The sequence below is a fragment of the Achroia grisella genome, unplaced genomic scaffold, assembly GCF_030625045.1.
Source record: "Achroia grisella isolate CSIRO2021 unplaced genomic scaffold, CSIRO_AGI_Agris_v1 utg640, whole genome shotgun sequence".
In the NCBI taxonomy this organism is placed as follows: Eukaryota; Metazoa; Arthropoda; class Insecta; order Lepidoptera; family Pyralidae; genus Achroia; species Achroia grisella.
This window is the reverse complement of record NW_026712977.1, coordinates 4,301,449-4,323,718: the sequence shown is the minus strand read 5'-3', so window position 1 is coordinate 4,323,718 and position 22,270 is coordinate 4,301,449. Positions and strand designations below refer to the sequence as shown.

General features: G+C 30.0%; 1 protein-coding gene across 2 annotated transcripts in view; it reads left to right on the top strand.

The window, feature by feature from the left end:
* Positions 1-486: 486 nt before the first annotated feature.
* Positions 487-22,270, top strand: part of LOC131849155 (protein apterous-like) — a 90,307-nt gene continuing 68,523 nt past the window's right edge. For both annotated transcript variants that reach the window (XM_059199153.1, XM_059199152.1), the window contains exons 1-2: positions 487-665; positions 11,017-11,339. In XM_059199153.1, coding sequence (XP_059055136.1) covers positions 630-665; positions 11,017-11,339 — 359 coding nt within the window. In that variant the 5' untranslated portion in view covers positions 487-629. The remainder of the gene's footprint in view (positions 666-11,016; positions 11,340-22,270) is intronic.

Sequence of the window (22,270 nt, the reverse complement as noted above, 5' to 3'; positions counted from 1 at the left end):
ACGAAATAAATCTGTAACTATTTTCAATTATAAAGTGTTATATTTTTTAAATATTCAATTTATTTATTAAGTATTTTAGATTTTGACGTAATTATATTATATACTAAAAACAAATAATTACATTTACCAAAATGTTTAAAATGAATAAACTATTCTAAATAATGCAATAGATATTCAACATAGAATATGTAGTGTACAGTATATTCAATGATATTTCTACTCAATAAAAATAACATACATGAAATACGTGTACAGAACCCGCAAAGTAAAAACAGTGCAAAACGAACGGCGAACTTGTTTCAGCTCGTCGCGCACACATTTCATTTCCGCGCGCCGTCACTTTGCGAGTTGTGACACTGAAAATTCTGTAAGATATAAAAAAACGGTAAAGCTAAACAGAATTTATAAAAAAGTTAGCGGCCCACCATCAGAAGTTGGGGCGTGCCGTGGGCGTGTGCCACAGTCCGCCTCTAAAGCACCCGCTACGCCGCCACGGCAGTGTACACACGCAGTCAGCCGTCGCTCCCGAAGCAGCGCGCTTGTCACTCTGACATGGTACGCGTGTGAATGTGTGTGTGGGGCATAGGCCCGCTCGTTCGAAAATAGAAAACGGAAAAATTGACCCCCAGATGGGAGTGTACGAGGAGAGGGGGGCGATGCACTGGGTGAGTTTTGTTAATTGTTAAAATATCATATAAAATTGTTTGACCCTATTTGAGTGTTTACCCAACTATGTTTGTATGTGGACCATACACAGTCGTGTTTGTGTATTATTATATATTTGTTTATATTATTAGTGGAAAATTACAATATTTTTTTTATATAAATATATCATGTTTTAAATTATGGTAATATTTTTTTTTTCATTATAAGTATACAACTTCGTTTGTGCAATGTGTACTTTATAATTTTTTTAAAATTTATTAGTATATATTATGTATCCGTCTATAATTAATCACCCATATATGTATTTCTATACAATGATTTCAAGTAATATTTATTTGTATTTAATATTCATTATTTATTATAATTATTTTTATATATCCGTCAATATCAATCATTAATACATTTTGATAGAATAAGTTCAATAACATCTAATTTATAAATATTTTATATTTAGTATTTATTATAATTAGTTTTTAAAATATTAGATAAATAATATTATTTTAATATATTTATTGTACATGTACGATCATAAGTGTAAATAGCGGCGTAGTAGTATGGAATACATTTATAATAAACATATAATGTGAGTTCAAATTAATAAATAGATATTATTAACATTAAATATTTAGTTTGAAACTTCTCTAGAGTAATTTACAAATAGGACCCAAAATTAAATCAATATTAGCGACAAACATTTATGTATATTATGTAAGCTATATCATTAATTACGTTGGCATAATCGTTTGTTAATATTGCGGTATTATATTGTAGCATAGTAATTTAAATATATAGTTATTTACCTTCCTATTAATTTAAATTTTATAGTCATAGGTAGCTATTCCTTTATATTTATATTAGTAATACGAATATTTATCTGTAACTGCCATTCGTTTTTTGGTAATAATATTCTCACAACTTTTGCGTTACTTTATTTTAATATGCAAGTCGCTACTGTATACGGTATTTAAAAACAACATTATTTGATATATTAAAATGTGGTTGAAACATTTAAATGTAGAGTCAGAATAGGTCTATATAAATTGTTTGTTTAGTAGACGCTAGGAGTTAAAAAATAATTATATCTGTTTGATTAAGAGCTTCCTCTAGATGATGAAAAATTATTTAAGTATTGTTACATGTTTTTTGAACGCAAATTGTTAACGTTCTATTTAATTTTATTCTATTTGAGTCCAATACTTGTAAGTACAATTTTATGAATGAATGAAACTCTTTATTTGTTCCTCTCACAGAATATACAGTTACATACACATATATTTATAAAATGATTACAATTGTATAGAAGTTAAATATATCTCCTTTACTTAGAGAGTGTAGATACTAATAATTAATATATAAAATTTAACGACAAATATATTATTCCAGTTATAAAACTCTACAATAAACATTTCTAAAAATTTATCGATTACAAGTACAGTTTCATGCAAAATTATTTAAGGTGCATTTATAGCCGCTACAAAATTAATAAGTGCCTGCTATATCTGCAGTACTTTATATATAATTAGTTCATTAATAATTAATATATTTCAATTCAATGTCTTTATATCTTAAATAGTTCGTATACTTTATTCTAGAAAGTTACGCGACGTTGAGATCTTTTGGTTGTAAGGATGTTTTCTACGCTATACTATTAGGCCTACCCAACTATGCTTACAAAAGCATCCGCACCTGAATTCTAAACAAATGATTGTTTTTAAACATGAATTATTATTAAAATTATATTTCGTATGTAACTAAATAATATCTTGACAATTGTATTAAAGTTTTCATTCATTTTATAATATTATTACATTATTTTATTAATAAATATGAATAATATGACGTCCTCGGTGGTCTAGCGGTTTAGCACACCGCTTTACTTGTAATGATCGCGGATTCAATTTCGTACGGCGCAAATATTTGTATTCATGAATATGATTGTTTGTATCTGTCTGGGTGTTTTCTATGTATATTATGAATATATTTACAAAAAAAAATGTTTCTTAGTATTTATATCAGTTGTCTAGTAACCATAACTCAAGCTCCGAATAACATGTGACTAGATGGCGCTGTGTTAATTGTCCACTGTTATTTATTTATTTATTAATATGCCTGGACAATTCATATATGAACATCTAGTCCCATGTTAAGCATAACCTGTGCTATGGCCATTAGTTAAATGATATATACTGAATACATTTTTTATATAAATACTTACATAATGTATTTATTATATAAAAAATCACAGACTAATACAAACAATCGACATACTTATTAATACAAATTTTCATTATGGGAGAAATCGAACCCGCGACCGTCGGAAGAAAGGCAATGTGTTATAGGTATAGCGGAGACTAATGTAATTAAAGTGTGTAAAATATTGTAACGAAAACATTACGAATATTTTAAATATAGGTATATATTGTAAAATAATATACCAGTAAGGGGAATGTCATGAAAGTAACCGAATAATACTAATGTCTCTACAATACCATATATAAATATGTGAGCATAGATAGATCATTGATTTTATTTTCTGTGCCTACCTTGCAAAACGCGTAACGTATAATATATATATATTATTTTATAAATATCTATTGAGAAAATTTCAAAGACCTTTACTACAATTGCATAATTTTATATATTACCTTCCGGTTAACAAATACGTCAATTTTCATTAAAGGAACACTTATTTATTAAACCAATTAGTTGATCTCTACATATACAAGAAAATTTATGAAAGACATATATTATTGGATTTTCTGTTGACCGTCAGCTTCCATAAAACGAGTGATTTACAATTATATGGTATACAAAATATTTTTCCGAACCTGACACCAATTCTCTGAATTTCGAAACAATGAAATAGAATAAAATTGTGTAACGATTTAATAAAACGAAACTATACAAAAAACAGCTCACAATTTCTCCTAGATACATCATTATTAGGTTTATGTAATTGCAAATAAAAAAATAATAAATTCTGTAAGAAGAAGTACATATAGGTACTACAAAGTATTACCTGTCTCAACAATGCTAAATAAGAAGCTTGTAAAAATTCAAGTATCTGTTTAGTAGAAAATCCTATATAATTGATATAAGAATGATGAAATTATAATGAATTTGTAAATATATGATTACGAATAAAATCACCAAAAACGATTCACAATTCGTGAAGCTATCATGTAACACACACGTCGAATGGTAAAACCTTTTTTAAATAATTTGAAAATAATTTGGGAACATACAGAGTGAGAAGTAAATATTTTTGTTACAATTTTGTTCTTTTATTCACGCAACATGAGAAAATTAATGAAGTTAATTTGAGACAAAGTTGTGAATAACGAGCCGCACTTTCGCCCGGGTGCCGTCGCATGGTATTCTCGCTGCCGCCCTACGTAATACCTGTATCCAAATGTACTTACGAGTAAGTAACTGCGAATTATTACTTAAAATGAACGAGAATTTTCATTTTACATTTACAGCGAAGTTTTTTCCGTTTATCTGTACTTTTTTACGTGATAATATTTGTTAATTATAAGTTGATGATTGTTGAATTATGTGAAGTTTTAAATTTAATATAATATCGTGAAAAATGAATAATGTGACCGTAGTCGTTATAAAAAGTGTTGGAGTTTTTAAAAACGAGCTGCGGTATTTTAATTCAGATTACGTACATCAACTCTATCGGATACACTATTTTGTATGAAATTCAAAATTTCCAATCCAAAATTTGGCTGAAAATCACATTGAAGCATATGATTTGAGCGATGTAATTTTTTTTCGTAATTATCAATTCATTAATAGAAGGAGATTCTCAATTTAATGATACTTTTTATGTATATGCGTCAAAGTGTATTTCCCCCATAATCGATTTTGATGATTCTTTTTGCAATTAAAAGTTTTTATTTTTATTCTCTTTACAATTAGGTATATTTCCTAAATTGATAATTATGTAAAGTCGATCAACGAATAACACAAACAAAGTCGCGGAACAACTAGTTACTTATTTTTAAGCGTTTGTACTTCTGTTTGAATCAAAGCGGGTGGCAGATTTGCATAATGGCAAAAAAAGAGGAGTTTCTGCGACTGAGTTGAATAAAAGTAGGGTTATCTGGGCGTCCCTATGCAGTGCGGACAGACTTTACTTTTTGCATCGTTTTGCAAACGGAGCCGATTCATACCGTCACCATTTAAAAATAATATTTTTATACTCTTTTTTGATACCTATCGACAACGGCGTGGAACTTTTCTGCGGTATATATAAAATGGCGAAGTGCTGGTCTCAAGAAGTGATTCTATTTATTCTCTTTGTGTTTTACATATATTTCTCTTAAGAAATAAATAATGAATTCCTCGTAGTTACTTATTCAGTTGGAGATATTTCGAGATGGAAAAGAAATTTATTTTATACACAATGACGGAAGAACGATTCGGTCGGTCGGTTTGTTAACTCATTTTTTTATTATAGTATTCTGGTATTGTGTACTGGTAAAGATAACGAGCAAATATAATTGTGATTTACCTGTACCTAATATTATTTCTTACTGGGAAATTTGTTTTCTCAGTGTTTACAGGAATAAGGCAAATTTAAGTGAATTGTAAAACTTTGTACATGATCATACTTACAATTTTAAACAAAATAGTAAGAAATTTAACTCTTAAATAGGTATACCTGTTATAGTATTTACTCAGTTTATTATTTGTTTTCGTAATTGAGTTATAGCTTTATTTATAAACTCGGTGGCCTAACCTCTGGTCTTATTAGACCGGTGCTCTTTGAGGGCTTAGATAGCCAATAATAATATGTTTATCAATGTAATAAATCACAATATTATGTATCATTAAATAGAAATTATAACTAATGAATGCGATTAAGATTTATGCAGTACATTTGGATTTATTTAAATAAAAGTATGAGTTAAAAATATTTTTTTAATGTTAGTGTTATAGATTATTTTATAATATATAAAAATTATGAGTTAAAAATATTTATTTTAATGTTAGCATTATAGATAACTTTTATTAAACAGCGTTATAATCCACCAAATGCCTTATTTTCAAAATTTTACATACAATATTTAATAACATACTTTTGTAATTAATTTTTAAAATTTTAGAAATAGGTGGAAATGTAGTCGACTTTTAGAATTTTAAGATAATGCGAAGCCGGCGTTTATGCGGTTCATATTTTACAAATATTATAAACGTAAGTTTGTGAGTGTAAATGGAGCTTTGATACTCTTTTATGCAAAAACTACTGAACAGATTATGATATAACTTCACTATAATATAGCTTATACATCAGTATAACACATAGCCTATAAATTTTATGCATGTGAAACCGCGGGTACAGCTAGTTGCCAATAAAATAGGGATAAACTCCCTTTAGTTTATGATTCTTGGAATAATAAACGGTATATATACGACGGAAACTGATAACCTCTGCCGGTAGTAGTGACCTGTTCGTGGCGATTAATATAATATTTTTGCTATAATTCCCTTATTAAATACTATATTATATTATTTATTGCGTATTATTAAATAAATTTGCTTACAACAAATAATTTCGTTAATAATGTTACGAATACGTTATAGGTAGTGTTGTTAGATAAAATAATAGCGGTCACATATATTTTATAAACAATATTTTGTACTATAAATATAGTATAGTATTCAACGTTTTTATGGAATTAATTTTTAAATACTTGAACACTTTGTAGTATTTCTACATTATAAAAAAAAACCAATGATTAGAATGTAGTCACTTGTTCGGTGATAGAGATGCAAAACGATAATCGTGTGGTTGTGATTAGTGACAGGTCCGGTCGTAGTAATATGTAGTTTAAAGGTTTTAATAAATAAATAATATGTTTTATTCAGAATTCTACAGGTACTGTGTGTATACTACATGTATACTATTACGTTTTATAGTTAGGCACATATAATATAGTAGTTGAATCAAATTTATCTAACAATCTATAATGGTTCTAAAAATAAGAGGTCATGAATATAGGGATAAAACTTCAAAATTACAAACAACTACATGCGTAGATGCCCTGAAAAAAATGGTTACACAGATTCATATAAAATATATTTTGTTCCTAGTAATATAAGCCTGCATGTAAGATCAATAACAATTAGTCGTATGATAGATAGATATCTTCTTAATCTTTTATTCTGTTACGGAGGTAATATAATAATACACACTTAATACATGAAATAACAATTCTAATTAGGCTACCATTGAATGTTGAATTTTAACAGTTAAATGTATTTAGAACTTCAAAATCTATTTATGAATGTAGAAGAATATGTAAACAGTGCAGTCAAATTATCCTATTGCAACATTGATTTGTTGTCACAACTCTTTAAATGATATTTATATTTTAATTCAAATTTCCAGTTAATCTATTAATATAGTGAAATATTTAAACACAAATGTAATTATTATAATTTCAAAAGCCGCTTTACACGAATAGTGTAATAATTGGATAATTTCAGGTGCTTGAAGTATCGATGAAATTGTATTGTATATCTCATTAATACTATGCGTTCAACGCGTCAGATCCGCGGTTATGAATATTATAAATGCAAAATGAATTTGAATATAATAATATTATATACGCGAAACTTTGTAAGTATGGATGTTTGTTATTCATTCACGCAAAAACTACTGAACAGATTTTGGTGTAACTTTACAGCAATACAGCTTACATCAGCATAACACATAGGCTATAAATTACATGCGTGTCAAACCGCGGGCATAGTTAGCTACTTATATGTGCCACGTGATATTTTTATTTTCCTTCATTATTATTATTAAAAATAAATAACTAGCGTTTCGTAATCAATGAAAAGATTCTTATGTAACAATTCTGAACATTACGTTGTTACATATATAATCTTTAACCTAAAGACCGCAGACTTGTCTTATCACTTAATCTAGATGGAACTGTTACTAAAATAGATGTTTGTTAGTATATATTTTCGAAATATGTTATATTTTGCGAATGTTTATTTCGTAATAATAAAGTCTAATTACTTAACAATAATAATAACCAGGACTATTCACAGAGCGTCATTTAGTCCCAAGCTAAGCAGAGCTTGTGTTATGGATAGTTTTTGTAAATACATAATATAGATATAACACACCCAGACAGATACAAACAATTTTTCTCATGAATACAGAATTTTGGCACCGTGTGAGGATTTGAACTCACAAACATCGGAAGTAAAGTTATGCCCTAAACTGCTAGACTACGAGGCCGTCTGAAAGGATTTATATTATGGCAACTCACTGCCGTAATCTGTTTGCGAACAGCTAAGCTTCCAAGCTATATCGATATATAGACTTAAAACACGTGTCTCATTAAGGGTGTAGATTCAAAAACGGTCACAATTTCATCACTAATAGAGAATAAGTGGTGGTCAGATTTCCGCAATGAATACTTGTGGTCTCACACATGCTAATGGTATAGGAATTAAACAAAATAATATCCAATAAATCCATTAAGTAATTTATTTCTATAATTAATAAATAGTTTCTAAATAGCAACTATTTATACATATTTGACGGAACGGTGGTCTAGCGGTTTAGCACACTGTCTTACTTCCGATGGTAGCGGGTTCGATTCCTCGCAAGGCACAAACATTTGTATCCATGAGTATGATTGTTTGTATCGGTCTGATGGTTTTCTATGTATAATATGTATGTATTTACGAAAAGTAATAGTAATGTAATATTAAAATAAGTAAATTATGTTAACAAACTGATTTTAATAACAGTGCGACATTTTTTTCCGGTCATTATTTACTGAATATAGTAATTCTAATGCAACTGATATCTAATTTTAGCAGCGGTAAAGTTGTTTAGTAGAGTTAAAATAATATAAACGGCAATTTTTTAAGTGAGAATCGTGTAAAATTTATCATAGTAATTGTGATCTTTGACTTACTCATTGAATGAGGTATATTAACATAATAGTGCTATATCTAACATAATTAGTACAACACCAACGTTCTCAAATGACTGAGTGTTACAGGGAGCTCTGCTAGAAATAAAATTTTATTAAAATTATATCACAGTTGGTACATAATTTGGTAGTCTGGTTTGTTACCTATGTCATATATATTTATTAGTGGTTAACCGACTTGGATTGTAATGACTTGGTGACAATTCAGTTTAAGGGTGAGAGAATACAGTATAGGATAAGAGGTATGACATCTTATAGTTCCTTAATTGAAATATCTGAATGGTGTCATGAGCATTACATGATCCATGATCACCATTATTATATTATTGTACCTACCTATATAGGCGAGGGTCATTATTTACCACTAGGTGGAAGATCTCAGCTTGTTTGCCATTTTAGTTATATTAAAAAACTGTTTGCAGTGTTAAAAATATTTGTGTAAACAATATTTTGAAGTTCTTGTATTAGCTGTTTAATATGATGTGATGTATTATACACATTATGCACACTAAATACATCTCAAAGCCAATTAAAATGAATTTAACTAATGGTGAGTAGATGAATATTATATTAGTAATAGACTAGCTAGTAAATTTAACTTGCAGAAATTAAACGTCCATTTGTAAATCAACTGAGTTCATTTATTATTTAGACTCCATTTACAATATTATTTCATTAAATAATTTAGTCGAAATTAACGATCTTTATAGCGTAAAAAGAATTGTTATTGCATTATTTTCACTTACCAATACGTAGATACACACCTATAGCAAATAAACATAATTTTACTATACTTTTTAAACTCAGTAAAGTATGTATTTGTAATGGTTACCGCAATTTTAAAAATACTAGTAATAATTATTTTTAAGTTATTACAAGGGATTGTGTAAATTCTATCTATCTAATACAATTAATTAATTAATTATATAAGTTCGTAAAGTCATTGTTGTTATATGTAAGTACTTACTACCTATTTAAGTAATAATATGCAATACGTAAGCGTAAATATTATACGTAGGAATTATTTTGCCGTCGGAAAACGGTAACAACACTATGAACCGAATAAGTTAAATTAATATTTTGAGGGTATATAAATTGAGAAAAAATCTATATTTTGCAATGAATACTTTATATTACACATAATAATTTGGTAAATATTAGATCATTTCAGTATTTACACTGCAGTGGATCGAAATAAATTTGTATTATTTTAATGTCTGGCGTTTTCAGTTATTACTAAATTTGTTTATACAATTTCAATTTAGTTGAACTAAATTAAGCACAATTAATATCAAACAACCAATTGTAAAGCTGTACATTATTTTTTAAAGCGTACATTCCATAAAAATATCTTAATTCACTGTAAGATATATAGTCCTTGAAATATTTACGTATAAAGTTATGCTCTGCCCAGTAGATTTTAAATATTAGTGGGTTATTTTAATGGCAATTATGCCTATTCAGAAGTAAACATGTCGATTAAAGTAAGATTCAAGAAAGTACTCAAGTTCAGTAATAGTATAGAAATATGTAGAAGTATATTCTTTATATGATATATGAAATGTGATAACCTTCGTTAATAGATGTGAATGTTGTCACCATATTGTACTGTTTTATTTCATATCACGTGTAATTACTAAGGAATGAGGTGTTGTAACTTTATACCCAGCAATTTCACTATCATAATTGTAGTGTCTCTCTCCCCAAGCCGGGACGAAACATGCAAGTTTCTTAGCGGTAGGAATACGTGTAACTGAAAGTTCCTCTATTTGCTCAATTACGGAACAGTATTTAAAGTAACAGAATTCTGTATAACTCTGCATCTGTAGTAAACATTAGTAATATATATTTGAATATGTTCTGTATAAGAAACAACACGAATATCATCATAACATATCACATCATTAATTTCATGATTAGTAGATTATTGTATGTGATCTTCATAGTATTACATAATTAATTGTTACTCGCGCCTTCCTCTGCAACTTCCGTCTTCTATTTCAACACTTATTAGTTTTTTTTTAATAAATGTGTCAATCTGTCTCCGCAAAAAAATTCAAATGAAATTTTGTATGCTCTGTTTTGTATGTAAAGTTAACATACAGACATGACAGATAATATAGACTACTATTTAAAGTCATTTACTTATTGTATAACACAACAATCTCGGTTTGAAAATGATTTTGGTATAAAGTAAAGACTTATATGAAAAAGTGTATTATCGGTAACTTTGAAAATTCTACTTAAACGCAAACTCATTTCGGTAGCTTTCAATGTGTCTTATATTACCTCCTAAGATTCGAGATATGCAAAGAACTCCGTAGAACTTTTGTAGAACAGTAACCTCCAAATACTGACGCACCCTTTCCATTTTCAGCAACAGAGTGAGAGGTATCTAACGTCCGCATACGAGGGGGGCGGGGAGTTGTCCCCAGTGGCCCCGGCGACATCACCCGGTTCCCCCCGCGATTGCACTTCGTGCCGAAAAAGGGAACCCCCGGACGACCCCCCTCAAGTTCCCGCCGAAGAAGCCTGCGCCGGTTGTGGGACCAGAATCACCGACCGTTACTATTTGCTGGCATTAGAGAGGCGTTGGCACACCCCATGTCTAAGGTGCTGCGAGTGTAAAATGCCCTTGGACTCAGAACAGAGGTGTTATGCCCGAGACAGCAATATATTCTGCAAGAATGACTATTTCAGGTAAGTTATTGTCTTTATAACACAATGTTGATTGTATTAAGAAGGTACATTCAATTTTGCCTTTATTCAGTCATTTAAAGAGACAGCTTGATCAAAAGTAGTATGTGTAATAGTTAAGCCCATATATATTTGCAAGTAGATTCAATGTAAGAGTAAGTATACTGCAGTATAGCTTAGATCTAGTACTAACATTCTTGATATTTATTTCAAGCCTAGTCATTATTATAAAGTCTAGAGACATTTTTGACAGACACAAATTTGTGCAAAAGATGTTGTATAATTAGAGGAGATCTAATTTTTTTATAGCAGTTATGTTGCTCATTTTATCAGATAACAGTCGAAATTCCAAAGTATTTAACATGCATCAGTTTTTTGTACCTCTTTGCATTAGCGTACCGCAACCGATTAAGATTTTTATATATTTTATATGTTTAGTGAGATACATTTTGTACCTACTCATAATAAATGTAGACAATTTAAAAGTTCTAGTACTAATACAATACACATTATATTACCAGCAACATGACGCCTAAAATTACAGTCTAAGTGATATTTATAGAAATAAACAATTTTAAGCTTTAAAGTCCATAGTAAACAGGAGGTCGGTATAGTATGTATTAGGTATGAGAACAGCATTTATAAAACGATTGCACTTAATCGTTTTACTCGAATAAAGACACCAGCAGTGCGATCATTAAAATATCGATATTAAAATAGTAACGTTCACAGCCCGCCAATAACGTGAATCCACAATTTTTACAGCGTAATTGCAGATATAACTGCGGAGCTTTATACCTCGGGGTCGTGTTTAATTACTTTTGCACCTATTTTATCTGTTGTCATCGTGTGCTTACGGATGTTTTACGATTTTATCAAACGTCTTATGTATTGTACATAGGTTATATTTATATCGATTTAAATATTCTTAAGTAATGCATAAGAAGGTGTCATATGATGCATGATAATTATTTTCATTAGGAAATTAAGATGTAGAAACTTGTCTAAGGTCCTCTACTTTATGTTGCTATCTGTGCTTTGAGGCAGAAACAATATTGATTTTAGGATAAATAATTGACTCAGTATAAATCTATATCTACGTCTGTGTTCATATATATAGGTAGATATATGGTATATAATGCTTTTTTTAATTGTCGTAAGTAAAACGAGGGGCCATAAGAATTTTACAAAGGCTAAGGTGGCGACTACAAAGGTTAGGAAACATTTTTCTAAATCGTCATTAAGTGAGGTTAGTGTTTAGTCGAAATTATGATTAGGTATATTTAGTGAGGGCAGCGTGGTGGGTGCCGATGGGAAACACGTCCCGCGGTGAGCAGGCAGGTGCCGCGGATCTATTTGTAAGGGACCGCTTCTGTCTCCAGTTTACCTCACCGTCGGAGGCCCTTTTACGTCTTCTTTTATTAAAATGCGTGTAATTACGTTATTAATTCCTATTATAAATTGTTATAGCAGTAAATTTATTTATATATTTCATGTAGGTACAATAAAATATTTGTTTGTTTGTTTAGTAGCATTTTAAGTGCCGCCATTCCGTCCATCATATTAAGAAAGAACTTTGTCAAGTTAAAACACACGTACACACGCCACCCTACTCATTATTCTATTTCTTTTGTTTTTCTAGCATTAGGTAGTTTGGTTTAGTAAATTGTTTATACATTTAGATCTATGTATTTTGTACACTTAAAAGTTTTGGATAATTCGCAGTCTGGTCCTACAGGACATACTCATCCTAGTGAAGAAATTAATGATAAGTGAAACAATTTTGTTATGGAAATAAATTATTATTAAATAAGAGCATTTACGCGAATGATATATTTAGTCTATCAGATGAAGTTTGAATTAATATAATAATATTAACGAGATAGTATAATAATAATAATAATTCATCCTACCTAACTTAACATTCGGCATTCTAAACAATTTCTCTTGGACATTTTGAATACAGCTTCTGTTAGGACGTGCACGAAAGTGAGATAACGAGTTGGCTGCACTCCCGGTGCAGGCATAGAAAACAGGTAGTGGCAAGTCTATACAAAACTAAAGTTTGGATAATATATATTCATAACTAGCTACTCGCCTCGGCTTCGCACGGATATATATAATACATGTAGTATTATATATATAAACCTTCCTCTAGAATCACATTAACTATTAAAAAAAACTGCTTCAAAATTCGTTGCGTAATTTTAAAGATTTAAGCATACATAGGGACAGACAGCGACTTTATTTTATACTATGTGTAATAATGATACTTTGACGGTGATTTTGGCCTTCCTTGAGAACTATTTCGAGACAAAAATAAGTAGAATTATAGACTGTAAAAATAAAGTTAAGTCTGCCGAAACTTCACGTATTGTGAAAAGTTATACAAAATAAAATATGTAGGTAGAAAAACTGTACGTCAAAAGTTTTGTATTCCGCGCACCAAATTGAAAGTTTATTTCCAATAAAATATTTAAGAAGCTATCTGATCTACTTATTTAATTATTTTTAGGGTCTTCCAATTCAAACACATGTTACGTGTTCAATTCTAAGTGCCTTAAATTTGTATTTCAGAAATTGTTCTTTCATTATTTTCATACTAGAACATTTTCTAATCATTGTCCTTATTTCTAAAGAAGCATTTTATTTTTTCCTACTGGGCAATTAGGAATCAACAATCTTGTATTGTGTATTGGTTTTCTGTAAGGCCACTCAAGTAGCTAAGGCTATTGAGCAGAAACGCTTGTTATTGCTGGAATATTAGAATAAAATGTTGTTATTACAATTATTTAGGTTAACAGCAATTTAAGAATATTTTATAAAGAAATTGTTCTGTTGAGAGTGTTTATTGATATGCTAGAGAACCTAATGTACTTCATAAAATGTGTAGACAAATGACTCAAGCTGCTAGTTTATGTAAACAAAAAGAAGTTATTGAAATTTAGCGTCAGTGCAGTAAATATAGTATTAATTTACTTCTATTAACATGTCAATAGTGATAATAATAATAATAATCTCAGGACAATTCACACAGCGCCATTTAGACTCAAGTTAAGTTATATAGAGCTTATGTTATGGGCACTAGACAACTGATACAAATACATAGATTTTTTTTTGTAAATACAATAACACTTAAATGTATATTTTTGTAAATAAATAATATACAAAAAGAACCCAGACTAATAGAACTAATATTTGCATTGTGCGATGTATCGAACCCTCTACCATCGGAAGTAAGGCGGTGTGATTAACCGCTAGACCGAAGCCGTAATGAAAGAAGTGGTTTATAATAACTATAGGGAATCTTTCTAATAATATAAAGGCGAAATATTGTGAGTACATATAAATGGATGGGTGGATGTTTTTGTTACTGTTTCACGCAAAATCTACTACACGGTTTTGATGAAACATTACAGTAATATAGCTTATACATCAGTGTAACGCATAGGCTATAAATATCATACGGGTGAAACCACGGACACAACTAGTCTTTAATATACAAAACTACCGGTGCACCTTATTTTAGGTCTAACATGATTGTAGCAAGTGAACACAATATCATACGTTGTCGCCTGCCAAAAATCGGTGCAATAATATCCTAAGAAGCGCGTATAGCAACTCAACTAGAACAATAGACTTTCTTTCTGTTAACATGATTCAGAGTGCAGTCTACCATACTATTGCATAATATGACATCTAAAATAGTAATAGTGGCCTGTCGGATTACATAGTTTACACAGTACAAGGAATAAATTATTTTTAAGCCTGTTGATTCAAGTTGATGCTTGACAAAGTGTTGACCGATTACCCACTGTTCGTGCAGGGCTGCTCCCTAAAGTTATTTTAGGGTTGTCAACTATAGAAGGATCATTATACGAAATATGGAGAATATCATCATACGACGAACGGATGTTTCAAATATTTTTTTACGACAACCAACATTTCGTACTACAGCATGATTGCAACATCAATATTTAAGTCATTAAGTAAAAAGTGGTACTTACGTAGGCACCAACCTTAGCTGTATTGGTAATTGTCTTACTCCCCGTCGTGAAAATATGTCGATGCAGTTGAAGATTAAATATGTAAGATTTTTGAGGTCCTTTGTAAGTGCGAGGCGAAATATTTTAAGGTTGGCAACCCTGAGTTCACTAAGGAAGCCGGTCAGTCAGTTGTGTCCAATCTCCACTAAACAAACGGATTATCATACGAATGGCTAATTACCACGATTATTAAACTCGCCTCGTAAATATGTGGAGTTGACTTCGGGACACTGTTCTCTAACGATTTTTTTTATCGCGGCTGCATTTATAACTTTAATAACGATTATCCCTGTTGATTTTGAATATTATTTTAATAGTTTCTTTACTTATGTCGTTAGTGTAATTTCGTGCAAATAAGAGAAAATACGTTAAAATATAACATCGTTTATACCAAATACGTTATTATTAACCTGTGTCTTGAATTTTAATTTAAAAACATAAGATTATATTTCTTTGATTAAAATTAATAAATGCAAAGACAGTAGTTAACATGTTGCCTTACTTAAATGAGGTTTTTGTTCTAAGTCCAATATATTTTCGACGTAATCGTTTACAAATTTAAAAAAGTAAATCAAATACAGATTGATAACAGTAGATCATTGTGTGATGGTGCCATTTGAGTATAACTTTCTCCGGCCCGCCTTATTTTGAAATAGAACGGATTTCGCGGTTCTACGACATTCATTAATATTAAATAATAATATTGTAGTATTTTAATATATTGTAGGTACGTTATAAATTGTAAACAGTAATAAATTAGGTATTTTTCCTTGTATAAAAGTAACTGTGTTACAAACGTCAACACAAGTATATTATTAGATTTACCTGCATACTTATGCATACGTCACCTGTAGCTAGGTAACGCCACAAAAGGTCGAGTTGAAGCGGGGGTGGCAGTTACGCATTACCATACTATTGACTTGTCGAGAATAAAGCTACATTCACATAGTATTCGATGTATCTAAATGTTCTATAACAGCTCGTTTTTACAACAAATCTAAATTAAGCTTTGAAATTTTATGGCACTGTCAACTTCGTTTGTCACTTACTTGATATTTATCATTACGTATGTTTCGCCCAATTTACATAATATCTTCTTTAGGAAAGTTAAAATACTCGTGTGTTATGTAGAGTCTTATTGAAACCATAGAAATATAGTATATTTTGCAATCATCATAATAATATCATCTTAGTTGATATATTTTTAAATGAAATGGTTAACTCTCATTTCGGTTTTAGTAATCATTACATAGTATGTAAAAAAATAAAGTTGCTGCCGCTGTCTGTCCCTACGTATGTTTTAAGCTTTTAAAATAGCAACGAATTTTGAAGAGGTCTTTTTTAATAGACAGGCCTTAATTTTTTGTAACTCTATAAAGAGTTTCTAGACTTTACACGGCCAAATCTAAGCTAGTGTTCGTGGTATACGCAGTACGCACCCACGGCGTATCTGATGAATGCCGAGCCCACCTCGGGCACATCTCGGCCACAATTCACCGGACATTATCTCTGGCTACACTACGCGACACGACACGTACGCATCTGTATGGTTCATCTCTACGGGACATCAGATTGTTGCATGGTAAAAGCCACAGGCGACTAGACTATAGACAGAAACATTACTTACTTATGTACCATATTGCCGAAAAAAGAGAAATGTTATGAAGGTATGCATGGCTGGAGTTAGGCCCACAGAATCGCTCAATATACCAGAATTAAATAATAATATAAAATAAAATAATTATATAAGTATTTACTAAAACATATTCTTAATTAATTTAATATTTATGCATTATCAAAAAAATATCCTCACAGCTGCCCCTGCATTATTGTATTAAGAGAGTAAATTTTTAACAAAAAATATAAATAAACTAAATAATCAAATTTGAATTTAATATTATGGTAATAAAAGCTACAATAGACTATCAAATTATCAAATTGATACAAAATATCAAATTGAGTTTATATGTATCACATATGATTTGGGTTATACAAGTTACTTTATTGTTCCCATGTTAACAGTAGGTAACAAAATGATAATCAAGCATATTACCGTATATTACACTTTCACATAATTAGCATACTACGCAGTAGATATTACATACCTGGATGTCCTGAACATATTGCAAGTTGTTCATTTAATTCTGCCCTCATTAGAAAAATATAATGCAAAATTTCGAATCAAACGGAAACGTTGCGCCATATGTAACCAAATCGTGTTTTCTCATATTACCATATATTTTTTTAAAATAGTGTCGGTTAAGTAGGTTATCGAAATATGAGAGTACTTTAAATAAACGATTTTGTGGTTGGATCATGTTCTATGTACTTTGACCAAAAGCTATCGTTATTTTATTACAATTATTGAAGTTATTACGACAATTATTTAAGTTGTTGAATAATATTTACAATATTTTGTAAACAATACTATAATTATTACTCCCGTTTAAGCTTTCATATATCACACATATATGAAAGTTTCATCAAAACAATTTTCATTTATGTTTATTTTTACTCGTAGGTATATTTCATCGTCTCAACCGACTAATAAAATGTTAATACATGACAGTAAGAAATAAGACAATGAGATAAATACTCGTAAAAATATCGTCTCTGTCAAATAAAACAAAGTATTTTCTCAAGTATAAATTAATTGTGTTGAGATTTATTATAGTCGTATATTTATATAACAGAATTTCGATGTTGTGCATAGACAAATAGATAATACGTTTGTCAGTCTGTTGTTTCCCTCATATTATTGATTCCTGTTGGTGAATTAATTACGTTAGTCGTTATGCAGTTGTCGGTAACTAGCTACTTGCATCGGCTTCGCACGTGTGTACATGTATTATATATATAAACTATCCTCTTGAATCACTCTATCTATTAAAAAAACAGATTCAAAATCTGTTGTGTAGTTTTAAAAATTTACGGACGGACAGACAGTGTCTTTGTTTATACTATGTAATAATAATGTATGTAGTACGAACATTTGTCTAATAAATAAATAATAATCAGAACGTTTATTTAAAAAAATGAGATGACTGGTTATACTTAATTTGTCTACAGTTTGTGACTTGTACCACTCTTATTAGCTAAGGTTTTTATACCTATCATATATTCATTTTTTACTGTTAACTTTGTCGTCAATATGTCATATTGATGTAATAACTTGATGAGACAGGGACAGAAAAAAGAACAAGTGTTGATCTCGAATTTTGATTACTCACATTTTTATTTCTCCCAAATTTAAGGAAATACAAATAAAAGTTTGAAATATTTAAATACATACATTTGTAAAAAAATGATTTTTTTTTATCACGGGTTGAACTTAATTATAAATTGTACTTCATATGTACTTGTATTTTAAACTAGGAGCAATTCAAGAAATTTTATTACGCAGAGATATAATTTGTGTCGATAGAAAGGTTTTTTCAACTTGTTTTTATAAACTAGAATTAAAAATTGAAAATATTAAAAATAATTTATTATTGTCTGTACCAGTATTTACAAAGTACAATTTACGACTTTAATTGTTATTCTATTATTTCTATTCATATTCCAAGTTGAATATCTACGTATAATAATTACTATATTATGTATAGAAAATAATAGATGGAAAATCTTATATATAAAATTCTCGTCTCACAATGTTAGTTACCATATTCTAGGGAAACGGCTTGACCTATTTTTATGAAATTTTATATGCATATTCAGTAGGTCAGAGAATCGGCTCCTACATATATTTCATACCTCTAAGTGATGAGAGTGGTCCACCGTTAACATTTTTTTAATTTTTTGGACAAATGTATTCATTTTATATTTTTATAATGTGGTATTAAAAATACATAGAACCCTAAATTTTCACACTTCTATCACCAATCCCTATTTTTTAACTGCGATATTACTATTTAAATTTATATGGCAAAACAACGTTTGCCGGATCAGCTAGTATTTATATAAATATATATATATATACTTTTATCATGTGTCTGTCCATATGTAAGCGGTTGAATTAATTACATTCATACGAATACTGTTAATATCAGAATTCAATTCATAAAAATGGCGTCAATATTTTTTACGATCTACATTCGATGTTATCAAGTCGGTATACATTTTTGGAGTGATCAATTAATATGACGGGATATATGTATATACGGTGCAGTGAATTGTCGTTAAGCCGACAAGACGGACCCACCGACTCGTCTGTTACAATTCAGTTCCACACCGTTGTTTTTTTTAATTTTATTTCGTCACTGACTTTTTTGACTGGTGACAGCTTTCATGTAACTCGCGAACTCACGAATTCTTTTCACATTATTGTTTCATTCGTAACTAGTCGGCCATAGTCCACGTGGTAGTTTGTAGACATTCTTTTATGAGAATTTCAATCAATCACGTTATCAGTGTTGATTTTATGATTACTTTGTTGAGATGTTAGTCTTTGATGTTTGACAAATTTGACTTAAAATATTCTCCTATGTGGTAAAAGAAATCACAGTTGTGATCACTGGTGGGGTAGTCAGTTATATAGCTGTATATTTTAATTCAAAAGGGTGCAAGTCTATCACTGTCTCTCAGCGTAATTTTTGTTTTCTATCTACGAAGAATAACGTTCCTACTTTTTTCAGGAAAACTTACACAAATCGTAATTGCTGTTTCCGGAAGTATATATGAGTATAGTACATCTCTGATCTCAAACCTACATAAAAAGTCTTGTATTAAATGACTGACAGATTCATCGAAGCACAGCCTAAACGCACAACAATGCTAAACAGTTAGTTAGCTATTAGATATAACATATCCGAGTTTCATATACGGCATTACGTATTCGTGTACAATTGTAAAAAAACAGTACCATATTTATGGTGCATTTGAGGCGGTGAAGCGATGATGGAGTGTACATATTTTTTTACTGTTTTTCCTCATAAATATCCTATTTATCGTCATGTTATTAAGCACTCGTTTCCCGGGGGATACAAGAGCGGACGTTATTTTCAGAACGAACGGTAAATCAGTAGTGCGTACCGAATATGTTACGTTAATAAATAGCAATTGTAATTGTATTTTTTTCTAATCTCTGTGATGCATCATTCAATCCATATAAGTCAACTAAACATGAATATGAATTGTTAGCATTTTATAGTCTGTAATTTAAAGAAATAAAATACATATCTAGTCAGATAATTTGAAAATCTGAATAGTTAATAATATGCCATTTATTGTAGTAGTATTTTTAATACCCTGGTCTGGTCTGGTCTGGTTAAAACTGACCTTTTACAAAATAATGATCGACAACACTTCATTGCAGTCCGCAAGCGCTATTTCCGCTTAATTATTCATTAGATACATTAAAATCAATAAGTTTACTATTCTATATGAGCTATAGGAGAACTGTAATTCACAAAGCTGTACTATTTAATTGAATATTTCAATGTTAGGTAACCAAGCACAATATTAATTAACAATGTTCGCAATATGACAAATAATCTTATAATTTGATTAAATGGACAGTTACGATGGAAAAAATAGCCTTCTCTATTTTAATTTATATATGCAGTTGAGTATTTATATATAATATCTCATAGAGGTTATGTTTTGAACATTTATCTCATAAATAAAAAGTTTACTACGACTATGTTATATTTTGTGAATAAACAGTAGGTTACCTTTTGCATTAATTATTTTGAATTTGCATTTCATTATTACTGCTAGTTAATTACATATTTAAAATAAATATCGCTGAGTCCATGAATGTATCGTTTCATATATTATTACTGTAATATTGATATCTGATACAAATGTGATTTTACAAAATGACAATATTAATTTATTTAGGTTAGATATTTCACATTTAGGCAAAATTCATGCTACCCGATATGTTGTCAATGTGTAATTTGACAATATCTGTATATAATTACACATTAATTAGAGACTGAATAGGTGTGTTTAAAATACATATATACATAAAATATTTTTAATAATCATCCCTTTGTTTCTAAAACATACGTAATTTTTTGTTCATGTTAGTATACAATAAAAAACGGTCTCTAATCCATTCGTAGCCGTTGTGTAAACATAATTTATTCAATTACCGAATGATGCCCATCTGCGGGCCATCGGCCAGTAGACGTTATCTCAACGTCCTTTACCACTCAAATAACATTATCAGCTCCCTGCTCCGGTGAAATACAAGAAACAATAAACGTTTCTCGTAAACCAATGTTATGTGAACATAAATCAAATACAGCTCCGGCTTCGAGACACTTGTTAAATTGCTCATAAAAGTCTTCAACACAACGACTACGCGTATATTAGTGTGGGTTTATGGCGGCCTGGGCGAATACATCGGCGTTTTTGATTGGGTCGCGCTCCGTCGGTCGCTCTCGGGTAAACTCGGCATAATGATTTTTGATTTTGAATGTAACGATATTGGGTTGAATTGGTAAACTTATAGTTTAATTCGGTTTTTATTAGGAGACACGGGAAGGGGAAGTTAATCACTAGTCCTCATCTTAGCATCTCTACTGATAGCAATAAATTCTGTTTTACTAAAGTCAGAAATAAAGTCTATTTTAATTGTAAGAAATGAATCTGTTATTCAGATTTTGGATATAGATATATGTATCGTTATGATATATGTATTGAAATACAGTCAGGTTTCAGAAATGGCCTATTCAAACGCAGTATAGACTAGGTGATGATATAAAAAAAAGTGCTCAATTATTTAAAGGTCGATAATGATGTATTTAAATATAAAATAATATATCATAGGCATTGATTCGCACGTGCTAACCGCGCTGTGTTACGAGGTGTCAAGTGGCCGTGGCCGGAAATGCCGGAAAATGACACCTACATTCGCTAGTATATATTTACTTACGTATA